Source organism: Dufourea novaeangliae, unplaced genomic scaffold (genome assembly GCF_001272555.1).
Source record: "Dufourea novaeangliae isolate 0120121106 unplaced genomic scaffold, ASM127255v1 scaffold169, whole genome shotgun sequence".
NCBI lineage: Eukaryota > Metazoa > Arthropoda > Insecta > Hymenoptera > Halictidae > Dufourea > Dufourea novaeangliae.
In genome coordinates, this window is record NW_015374043.1 from 694353 (window position 1) to 707195 (window position 12843).

General features: G+C 44.3%; 1 protein-coding gene across 1 annotated transcript in view; it reads right to left on the reverse strand.

Moving 5' to 3' along the window:
- Nucleotides 1-12843, reverse strand: part of LOC107189578 (tensin-3) — a 170601-nt gene that overhangs the window by 32079 nt on the left and 125679 nt on the right. The window contains exons 6-10 of the mRNA XM_015578139.1: nucleotides 8102-8326; nucleotides 7175-7338; nucleotides 6707-6856; nucleotides 3224-3521; nucleotides 2498-2735 (exon numbers count right to left, since the gene is read on the reverse strand). Coding sequence (XP_015433625.1) covers nucleotides 2498-2735; nucleotides 3224-3521; nucleotides 6707-6856; nucleotides 7175-7338; nucleotides 8102-8326 — 1075 coding nt within the window. The remainder of the gene's footprint in view (nucleotides 1-2497; nucleotides 2736-3223; nucleotides 3522-6706; nucleotides 6857-7174; nucleotides 7339-8101; nucleotides 8327-12843) is intronic.

A 12843-nucleotide genomic window follows, 5' to 3' on the forward strand; every position in this document is an offset into this window, starting at 1 on the left:
GCGGTTCCCGCCAAGGACCACAGCCTGGGACGATTTGATACAGTTGGGAAACTGTCGCCAATTGGTCCGTCGACCTCGTTCGCCGATTACTAAACTTCGAACTGGGTACATTTAGGCGAGATCATACCGTATTGCTGCATGTATATGGGAAGTAGACACGGTCAGTAATGGTCAGACTTGGGATAAATTGAACGTAGCGTTAACGTAGATATTCAAAGTAGATCGTACCATTCATGGTCAGACTTAGATTTAGAGAAAATCCTATCATATTAATATAAGTGTATGGGAAGTAGATGTGGTCAGTAATGGTCAGACTTGGGTTAACGTGAATCTTTCTACGTATCATTATTGTAGATATTCAAAGTAGATCGTACCATTCATGGCCAGACTTAGATTTAGAGAAAATCCTATCATATTAATACAAGTGTATGGGAAGTAGATGTGGTCAGTAATGGTCAGACTTGGGTTAACGTGAATCTTCTACGTATCGTTATCGTAGATATTCATAGTAGATTGTATCGTTCATGGTCAGACTTAGATTTGGACAAGATCCTATCATATTAATACATGTGTATGGGAAGTAGACGTGGTCAGTAATGGTCGGCCTTGAAGCAATCTGAACATTCTAAGTTTCGTTATCGTATTAACAGTAGATCGTCCCATTCATGGTCAGACCCAGTTTTAGAATAGGCCATACAATATTATCATATGTTCATGGGAAGTAGACACGGTCAGTAATGGTTAGACTTGGGACAAAGTGAACTTTCTACGTTTCGTTACGATACTACTGTTACAGGTAGTAACAGTAGATCTTACCGTTCATGGTCAGACTTATCGTAAATTCCTCTAAGTACTCTACGTGGACGGCATTGACGAACTAGAAGAAGTAAATGTACAATTTCCATTCTAAATTTTCTATTTATATTCTCGAGGAAATTAGGACCCTCACCACATTAGTATCTCATTTTCCAGGTGCCTCTGGTTGCAATTAAGTCTCCCTATATCCCTACGGGCGTGAACCGTTTCGTCAAACTCTTCGAGCGTCACCCCATCAAGCATATAGAGTTGCAGAGAGGAAGGTTTTAATGGCGAGCAGGGGAAAATCGAACGAAAGGAGGAACTTCTCAGAGCTCGGACCTTGCACACCACATCGACCTTTGATCTATTTCCGGCGGGCGGCGTGTGTCGTCGCGATAAACCGCGTTGGCAGCACGTATTTCCGGCGGCATTAGTCAGACCCGGTTTAAATACACCCCGTTAACTACTCGATTTTCGTATCTGTCTGATTCCCAACACCCTCCCTGCATCAACCCCTCCTTTTTGGGAAACCTTCAACCCCCACCCCTGAAGATGGGGCCAAGTTGTACATTTCTGACTGGTTCTCAGCGACAGATCGAGGTTAATTGGCTACCATTAGGAGGAAAATTAGCGGGAATTAGTCCCCGGACGATGAGTTCCGTCACTTGAATTACAGTTCACCCGTTTCTCGAGCTATCAGTTAATTAATCGTAGGACGATGCCGTGCGCTATGTCGGCTAACAAAACTTTCGAACCTGGCGAGGGAGGGAAAAAATTCGCGTAAAAATTCTCCACGGGTACCACGGAGGCGTCATTAATCTTCGTAGTACGTCGTTTTCCAGTGGGCCAGACGATCCATTATTATCGTCGGACATGAACTAACGTGAAAATCACCGGGCTGAGGGATGTATCCACGCCTAGGGATCTTCAAATGTCGGGTACACTTTTCGGTGAGTCTACTCTAATTCATCATCATCGTCGCGAGGCTCGACGAGGCCTCTTCTCGCTGACCTCCGAGTAACCCGATCCAATGCAACGTAGCAATTGCACCAAATTGGACGGTCGCGTTGTAATCTACTCTAATCTAACTCTTAATCGAGTGCTCCGTGTTCCATGGGGACTCCCAGAAGCGGTTATTAATGGGGCGAACTTCTTGAAATTCTTCTGGCTAGAGGAGCTGGTGCCACGGTGAGAGTGAATTAGAGTCGGTGGAGTGTAAGGAATAGGGTACAATGACTGATAGGTACGTGTTATTACTAGGTAAAAATTATGTCATACTCATTAAACTATAGTCTGCACCGTGGACTAGTTGGTCAAATGCAAGTAGAAGGTAAAGGATTCTAACTAACTTAGGATATGAGGTTCTAAATGGTGTCAATAAATTTCTTTACCAGATAGTGGATACCAAGTTGCAGATACCTAACAGTGGTACTAAGTTTCAAGTACAAAATAGTGGTACCATGTGGAGGGTACCAAATGGTGCTTATCAAGTGAGGAATATCAAATCTTAGGTACCAAGTAGCAAATAGAAGTGATTGGTACCGAATGGTAGATACCATATGACAACTATCAAAATTATTCGACACCAAAAATTAAACTAAACAGGGAACTAGAAATGACCTGTAGCTCCCATAAGTTACACAGTAATGACTACTGCTTGTAAGCACCTGGTAACAAGTAAAAGATAAAGATCACTCACCGTCATCGCTGATCTCGAGATTCGTGTAGCTGTCCCAGTGCAAGATCGGGTCGTGATGGGCCGAGGTGTGTGGTACAGCAGGCGTCGGGGCTGGAATAGGACCGTCCTGACGTTTCGCGTCCGTGGCGAAGTATAAGGTCACCACGCTGTCTGGAGGACACCTTGGATCGTCGCAGGCAACGTCCAGCTCCGATCGAGGGAAGGACACCACGTTCTCCGCAATCACGCATGTATGGAACTGCGGGAACGAACGAATATCTGATCCACGGATATACATACGTGTTTAACGATCGCGTTTTACGTAATGCCCGATGCCCCGAGCGATACCCCTGATTTCATGCGTAACGAGACTCGGAAAAGAGATAACATCATCTCGTGGTAATTACATGCTTCTCGGATTCCGGTGGTGCACACGATTGTGGACAGGTGACAGAGGAACAGTAAGTTCCGGATGGGTGGAAAAGAGGATCGTCGGATTGGAATTCGAGTTCACCACCGATTACGTAATTTATCTAGCTCGATTAGACGTAAATTACAAAAAAGATCCAGGAAGTTTAAAGCTGAGAAGATCAGAACTGAAGTGCACTGATCTTCAATCTTCCACGAGAGATTTACTCAGATTGTCTAGAGTTCCTCCAACCATTTACAGAGTACTTCGAATTCTGCTTAATTAAAGGTTCTACTGCCTAACCAGTTTAATCGGCTATAAACTCGTCTTTCTCTTACCTGAAGGGAGAACATCACCTCCCGACTTTGCTTCGAGTACACCCTGTGGTAACATTTCACCAGAATGTCACCACGGAGACGTAGACCGCCGAGATTAACCGTGAATTCTCGTGCGTTTGTCACGGAGTAAAGGTCCGAGGTGTAGACTGGAGTGAGCCCTTCGTAGACCTTGAGGAATGCTCGGCAACCAGTCGGTTCAAATAACGGAACCCCGAGAACCGTGAGATGCGTTAAATAGAGGGGCGACTGATTGATTGTTAAGGAGCCTGAGAGCAGCCCGCTGAAGTACTTGATGTATCTATGAACAGGAAAACCGAGAATAATTAAAATACAACCTCTACTTGCTTCTACTTCATTACAGAATAATCACGTCGGAGAATATTACCAGACACTCAGTCACGCGTCCTAAAATTCTACGATGTGTTACGACAGCATACCGCAATTAAGGTTGAAATAACACTTCCCGGGAAGTGGACTGTTCAAGTTAATCTAGTCAAGGTGAAATGAGCTTTTTTTTACGACGACATCCACTTTCATCATCAACTAAAACGACGATTCGACGCTTGGTTGTGTCACGCAACACCCTGGGGAGTAAAAACCGCGAGTCGAGTCGTGATGGCCTAGTGTTAATTCGTGTCTGACCACGGACGGTCTTTTTCTACTTCTGACGCGTTGGACCTTATTAGGCCGTTCTTGCATCGTGTGAAAATATTAGAGATGCGATGGGAACTGTGTAATGAATCGGTTCGAGTATATGTCTGACTATGGACACGGATTTTCTACTTGGTACTCCCGTATTCGGCAGTCAAGATCGTTATCGTCGAAGGCTTACTGAAAGACAATGAGAGTTTCCACGAATTACGTGAAACGTTGATTTTCGGTTTTGACGCATGTCTGACCATGGACGGAATTTCCTACTTCGTAATAAATCGTAGTTAACACCAGAATTACGCAAGCAGTCGGAATGACTGGTTTGTAAACTCTATAAAAATGATTCAAACGGCGTAACAACGGAATTAAACGGTGGCTTTGTGAAATGCAATAAAAGAAAATACTATCATCAGATGCAACGTCATTTCCATTGTATTCTTAATCCAATAAAATATTTAAGAGAAGAAAGAAATTCCTACTTTTACTCTTGTATTTACGAATCACATTACAAAATGTTATTTTGCATCTACCGATCACAAACGGGACTTTCCACGTCCACGCGTCCAGTATTCATCGATAATATCCAAGCAACGAAATCGCCTCGAAATGGCATTCCATTCGACACGATCAGATGAAACCTTATGTCCAAAGACATTACCCGCGAGTGTCGATTAATTCCATCGTTTGTAGTACACACGACGAAACACGGAAGAGTGGACAGAACGGGCCATGGTATCCCGAGGTACCTGCCGATTATGCGGCATCGTGATCGTTCGTGGCCGTAATTTCGCGGATCCTCGCGTGTCCCCTCGTAACGAACCAGCCAGATAGGATCGGTGACCGATCCGAGCCAGATGAAAGAAAAAAAACCTGTTCTCGGTGGCACCTGAGGTGTGCACCGGCGTTTGACCAACCCCCCTTACCGATAATGGATTCATACGTTGGCGAGAGAAAGAGAGAGAGAGGGAGACAGCAGGGCCAAGCTAACGACATGCTAATGCTCGTCGCTCGTGGAATTAATGGGGCAGCTCGAACGGTCGGTAAAGGGGAAGGGTACCTAGATAGACGACAACAACGCCTAGAGGGGAATCTTCCGCGTATAAGGAAGAGGGTTCTCTCTCTCTCTCGATGGGGGATCATTACGATCCACGACGATGCGCGCGTCAAACGACGACGAAAACTAACCACGAACCGTGGATCGACAGCGTGTAATGGGGCACCATGCGATCGTTCGCCGAGAATGGATAGCCAAGGTTGACAGCTTCAAAGTTACAGGACTTGAGGGTTTATGGGGTTATTTCACAGGGATTTTTAAGGTTAGGAACTAGTCGCTTGCGATACACGCTTCGAGATTCCAGGGTGGTGATTATGGGGGGTGATGTGCGGGACCGTTAGTAGGCACGACGTGCAGCGGAATGGATGATATGGAGAGGGATAAGGGTGGTATTTGTGGGATAATGTAGACTTTTTTTTAGGCTGTCGTGGTTGTTGTGTAATAGAGCATGAGGAGATTTATTCTGGAAAAACGTGGAGCAACATTTTTTTTTAAATATTGTGAAATGAATGACATGATTGAGGATAAGGAAATATTGTGAAATGGATGACATGAAACAGTAGAATCGTTGTTAAAACGTGATTATGTCGAAATAGACAGGGTCAAATATTGTGGAACATCAAGACCGTGGTAGGATGATCGCCATCATGGTGACCGAACGTTGATGGCGTTTACGTGAGTAGGATTCATGTTGGAAAAAGTGTCCTTATACTTTATCATTCCTTTAGCTCTGTAGGACAAACTTTAGTAGGCTACTGTGGGAAGGACTGATGTAAGTTTGAAGAAACACAGTGTAAGGTAAATTAAATAGTCATTGCAAGGTTGACACGTGACACTGAACCCGACCGAATGGATAGCCAAGGCTGGAACTGCACGAGTCTCGTTTATACGACCCATTATGCTCGTGAGAATCGTTATACAATCTCGCGATAGAGGTAACGATAGCGTGCACCGTTTCCGCAACAGAAATCCCTCATTTCGAACACTTCAGCCAATTAATGAACTCAAGAGTCTTCGGCAGGATAATACCGTGACTCATAAATTCGTTCAAATATACCTGTCCCATTTGTACATTAACATCATTATTATATAGACTTTTACCCTTTAGAATAAAATCATGCAGAACAGTCGAGAGAGAAAAGTTCTACAAATAAATACAATAAAGCGACGAGGGTGAAATTAACATAGGGATTTTTACAATTAGTTACTTTACGGTTTATATGTATGTAGATTGCCGACAATTATGCAAATTCCACTTTCACGGACTGTTTTATGAGGAGCCGGGTACCTACACGGAACAATTTCATTTCACCGCGCGAAGAGTTTATTAATTCAAAGGTCATGCGTGGATACGCCGTAAATATATAAAATCCGTCGTCTAATTACGCATAAACACGCGTGTCCCTGTATTCGTGAAATAAAACGACAATCCTATAAACAACCACCTCTTCGACTTCACGAACACCATACGTTAATTATGACATAACAGTCTCAGCGTAACGTTGAAAAAAAGAGTCAGTAAGAACCGTCCCGTGTACTTCTGTTTACGATCGAGCAGGCGATCGACGACAAGCTCGTTGCTTTAAAATAGGGACTAGGCAAATCGTGTTATTAACTATCCATAATACTCTCCCAGGGAGGGAAGAGGGGGCCACGCCCGTGCAGATACCGTGTCGGGGGTATTATCTGGCCGGCTCTCCGCGACTAATAGGCGATAAAGTGAAATTTTATCGTGTAACGTCGACAGGTAGTAACGTCATGCTCTCCGAGCCCATTACCTTCGATGTGACGGAACCTGCAGGGATCCAATCTTGTCGTCGAGGAATGTCTTCATGGCGAACCTGTCCAGCGCCTGGTCACCTCCACCGCAGATGCTGCTGTAGTTCATGTACGCGGAGACAGCCACACCCAATCGTTCTTTGCTTCCCCTGATCAGAGAATTTTCGCGTTGTGCATCGCACGTGAATAGAAACTACATATTTTCTACCTGTTTCGAGATAATCGAGGGATCTTTAACTCTTTAGGGTTAGGCGGGTTAAAAACTGTCCCACCTTTTGCTTAGCTTTTTATACATGGTGGGATATATTTTAACCCACCTCGAAAAGTTGAAGTTACTTATAGTTATAGAATTTAATATCTTGTTTTTATATAATTTTTTTTATATTAAAAAAAATTCTTTGCAACTAGGGTGTTTATTTTTTTTTTAAATCATGTGCTTCAAAGAGTTAAGTGGAGGCGACACTCACCTGGCGTGTAGAACGACCACGCGATTCGGGGCACCGTTCAGCCAGGAGTCCAGCTCCTTGCATAGGGCGCAGAGCCTTTCCAAACTGGGCGCCAGTCCCTGTGGCCAGCCTGCTTCTCTGGTGTTCGGCTCCCCTGAGCGACCAGGTGAGGACAGGTTGAATATCTGGAAGTTTCGATGAAAATCGTGAACAGGTCACTTTAAAGTTGTTATACATGGTAACTAGTGTATGTACAGTCACGAACAAACTCAACTTCCTTTAGAGGAAAAAGCAGCGTTGAGGAAGGGCCTCTTACTACTTGGTAAATTTATTTTAACTACTGAAATAAAGTTCAAACTGAATATTAATTTGGTATAAATTTTAGCAACTCCCGAGGCTAAGTTACAAGAGGCCCTTCCGCTATGCTGCGTTTTCCCTTAGTGGAAGCCGAGTTTGCTCGTCAGTCAATAGTGTTTTTTGCTTGAGTTTCTGTAGAAGTTGATAGATTCACAAGTCTAATTGGTAGTAATTGGCTAATGTTTTGAATTTCTTCAGTATTGTGTATGTCCTTTTATTTTCTGTTAACAACGAGGAGGACGTCGTTCAAAAAGTTTTCATGTACATTCGGTGTAGCTCGAGGGACAGGCGATTACAGAGGCGAAATTTTCAAGAAAACTTTCTTTACGTAAGTTGCCTCGCTTAAGAAAAGTACTTGCTTGTTTTCTCATTTCCTTGTTGTTTTAAAAACCTAGAGAGCTTAAGGAACGTTGATGTTCTGTACACGAAGTTACCCAACCGTGATCGTACACTATTATATATTAATCAAGATGAATAAAGGTTATCTCATGCCCATTATCTTAGCGTCGTTCAATTTAATACCGATCGTTATTTAAGAAAAACCCGGATGGTTATATACGGCTATTAATTCACCAGCATCAGGTGGCTTACCATGTAATTATCAGCGTGCTTCCCTCGCAGAAGCGTGGTGGCGTGCTCGAGGACTCCCTGGGCGTCCTCTCTGTACCAAAGAGCGATGATCCTCTGCGTGACGTAACAGAACTCCATCACCTCAGTCACGCGGCCTCCTCCGACCTTCCCTGATCCTGTCGTGGTCGCGTCCGCTCCGACGCCTGGCGTCCTCGCGGGTGTCGTCGACGACGAGGACGTTTGAATCTGTAACAACGATCGATAACACAATGAGTCCACTCTAAACACCACTTGAACGTAACAGAAATAAACATTTCCCAACATCCGTAGCGGAAGATCACATAAGATCCCATTTAATGCATCACCAATACACTGGGAAAAATAGAGGATTGCTAATGTCGTACACCTAATACGTTCATTGACCACGTTAAAATCACGTCAAAACCATGGGGGTAGGCTTAAAAGCAAGCAAAAGTCTCGAGGAAGAAGGAACACCTTGGAGTACATCGGCGCGTAGAGGATCCTGACGACGAACGTCTCCGGCATACCGATGCTTTCAGGGGTGGATCCTTATCAGACCGTATAGACATGAAATCCTGGCGCTTCAACGCGACAATCGCGTTTATCCTGGCAGGTGAGTCGGTAAGGAAAGACGCTGGAGGATCTGGCTGCACACGACGGGATGAAGGACCGCCGGGTATTGTGTTTCGCTCGGCGGTACGGTGTGCCACGTTCGCGGATATCTGGTGGTCACTCCTGTTCGATCGGTTCGACTGCGTCTTCTTCTTTGTACACACTATCCACCGACTGGCAACAACGTTCCCCTACTCCCGGAACGTAGACGACGTGTACATATGTGAAACGATTTCTGCATCTATGATGTAACGAATTCGTTCAAGTAGCGTGACTCCTCGGACTGAAGTCATGCTTGTCGTTAGTTTCTGCGCAGACTGCGTGAATTCAGTACGAAGAACGAGATACGATTTGTGCGCGTGAATAATTCGACTTCAAGGGCGTCGCGGACGGGTCGGGACGACGGAGAAATGTGAAACGGTTGATTGTCGATGAATTGCGTCGCATCTTCCTCGTGGTATTGGTCAATATTGATCGATGTCTCGCTTGGTAAACGAGGACAGCGCAAAGATAACAAGACTTGCAAGGAGAAAAAATTCATTTCCGATCATATGAACAGTAATAATGCAAAAAAACATGGCCCATTCCTATCAGTTCCGAATTCGAAGTTTGTAATTACATTTTTCAATATTTAACTGGGTACAATGTGACTATTAAAGATCATTTTTATACCCATACGAATTTCATTCGAGACCCTTTAACTTCGAACCTCAGAAGTGGCTGCAGCATCAAAGATACAGCCCCGATATATTGGTTCGGAATAGAAAACAGAAGTGTCCAGACGCTCTCCACGATCCAGCGTCCTCTACCCAATACTCTTCCATTTCCACGATCATTTCCATCTCCCAAGAGATGGCGCAATAATTCAACAACACGAAGAAAAGAGTAAGATCTTCGATCGTACGATCCAGCCGCACGCAGCGGGTGACGCACGTGCCCCCTCGCGTGAAAAAACGCACTCTCTCGTCAGGCCGATATTACGACTTATTCGCTGGTGACGGCTGACAAATCGCGCGAATATACCAGCAGCGGATTCCTTGCTACCCGATGGAAAGTCGGGCCACCCGTGGATCTTCGGTAGATCCTAAGCAACCGTGAGAAATACGAAGGACACGTCGGCCACGACGGCCAGTCCAGGGGCCTTCAAGGAACGACAGCTGCACGGGCAGGACCGTGGGGCACTGTAATAGCAATTTCACACGTGAGACGTAACGGTGGGAGGGATTTATGGCCGTAGCAGACCGCGACGTACGAGCCGGCCCCGTAGCTGACCGCAGCCGCGAGAGAACCAGCTCGACGCGGCGTTATGATCCCATAAACGTATTTTTAGAGCCGGCCACGGCTGCTCTCTCGCCCCCACCCGCCGTTCTCCAGTCGGACCGGACCTCTTTTCGCGTTTCTGATCTGTCTGGGGAAGGGGGCAGCGATTCCAGACCTTTTTCGTACACGTTACCCGTGGAATCGTTAAATTTTTGCAATCTACAAATGGCGACTCGCGACGTGGGCGGGGAATCACGGATTGGTGGTATAGAGACACGTTGTAGAATCTGGAATTGGATTGTATAGGGGTTGGAAGATTTAATAAAATACTGAAATAGAACTTGTTATCAAGTACAAGCAGTGGCGGACTGGGTCTAAAGATAGTGGTTGCCAGGAGACAAGGGGACCACACTTACAACTGTAAAGGCATTGTTTAACTTTGAAAGAAAATTTTATTAGGGATGATAAATTTTATCATAATTTTACTAAAAGATCATTACCGATTTCAAGATATTTTCTAATGCTTAAAGGAACACCGCTTGCCACCGGATAACCCTAGTCAACCCGCCATTGAGTTCAAGATGGAAATTAGTGAATATGGTAGATTACTATTTCCTTCTTTTAATTTATTCCAAACGACTATACGCATTGTTCGGTACCCCAAAGTCACGAATTGAGCAACGTATTATATCTTGCGATGGAATGTACACACACTTTGTTTTAGTCATGTTTATTTTCTAAAAAAAACATCATCCAAAGACGATAATTATAGAGCCACGCCATTAACGGGACGCGCGCGCGCGGTGAACGTCGCGCCCGCAATGTCAATTATCGTTAATCCGCGTAATTGCTGCCGGCTAATTTCTAATTGGAAGTATAGTGTGCCGGGTGAGAGTGGGCTTTATCGTTATCGACTTCTTTCCGTCGAGCCGTGCACTCTGGATCGCCGACGACGCGCAGTCTAGATCCGATCGATAGCTCAGTATTCCCTTTATAGACTGCTCCTTAATAAACGAACCTAATAAACGGACAACACTAAATCACACGCGGTATATTGCACCTGAGATAACTCTTGGTACGGTTTATCGAACGGTATCCGTTTTTTAATAATCTGTTAACATTGCTAGATCACTTAGAAGTTACAACCTACTTCTTTGAATCTAGATATATCACGATTTCAAAAAGATATAAAACTCACTTTTTTCCAGATACTCTTTTGTAGTTAGATAGTCACCTTTACTCAATCCTTATCGAACAACGATTTCTTTCGATATTTCGCGATAACAATACACCAGATATTTTCACGTTTCTGTACTTAAGCTTTATTTTCGCAGGCATAGCCGCGGTTTAATCGTGTACGAGGGTTTCGTGAATATATTACACGGTCAGCATCATCGATATACTTGGATTATCTCCGCGGACCATCAGTCGATGCTAGCGCCGGCTCACACGATCCGCCGGCTTACTGCCATTTTAACGTATAATTTTCCCCGGTGTCGACGTTAATGCGTAGAGACCGCCTAGCTGGGTGACCTATCCTCCGTCGTGGTTTAATCTACAAAAAAAAGGCGCAATAAACCGCGGATGAACGATCCCTTGAAACCTACTCAGCGTCCGATTTAATTCCCTCGACGGTGTTAGTCTTAATCCTCGTACGTGTTGCGCGTCTTCGGCCCCGTTGTCCCGAGTAATCGTACTTAATGACGCAGACAATAATGAGTATTTATTAGACTAAAGAAAATACGACGTGATAAATGCCGCCTCGTAGATGATCACAAATTAATGGACTCTGAACGTTCTTTACTACCCTGCTGATGGCGATTTTATCCATCCAGATCATTGTTTTTCATTCAGAATGGTCGATAAACTTGAAAATCTAGACGTATAAGGCTACAGGTGATTTATAGGATATCTGGCTAATTTATAGGAAATTCTTGAAACGGTTTGACCTAGAGAAAAAAAGCCAAATTTTTTATGTTCTTCGTGAAATTTACCAAAGAAACTGAGAGATTTCGCGATTTATTGAAAACATTGCTATGGACATTTTTATACACAATTTTTCCATTAAAAACGATACTTTCCTCATAAAATATTCACAATTTACACAAAAAATCATACTTCCAAAAATCCGCCTGTACGTCTTTACTAAATTTCACGTATAACACAAAAATGTTTCATTTCTTGTTCTAGGTAAAACCGTTTTCAAATGATTCTCACTTAAAAACAGCCAAACGTTGATCAGCCCCAGCGTCGCCATTTTGTTTAAGAAGAAAAGAAAAAAAAATTATTTCTTGTACCTGAAGATTTGCAACAATGAATACATTTTAATGCATTTCCCATTTACTTCATATTATCAAAAATATCTTTCATTTCTCGACCCCTTAGCGAAACTACACGCGAATGTAAACGACCACCAAAGGTATTGCAAGTGGAAAATTATTCCATCGTGACTCGAAGAAGCGCGACGTGGTATTCTCTGCCGCGATGGAAACAGCGAAAATACGCGAACGATCGTTATGCAAAGAGGTGGCTGTGCGGCTACACGCCTCAAGGTTTATCGTTCCCGATAAGAAGCTGCGATTTGTACCATTCCCCGAGCCGGCTCTCTAAATATTTAATATCAAAACAACACCGTATGGCCCCGTAAGCACCAGGATGCGTCGTATCGGGCCGGCCACGGGGCACGCGATTGCATCAGGCGTGTCTTCATTTATTCCGCGGGAAAACACGGTCGAGTCCTATTTACATTCGAAACGGCCCTCTATCGAGGGAACGAACGGCTGTACGCACGCGTAGCTACCTGCCGTGCACGATCCACCGTTTTGCAAACGATACTATGCAAAATTGTTCGGCTCGCCTTCGAAATTGCT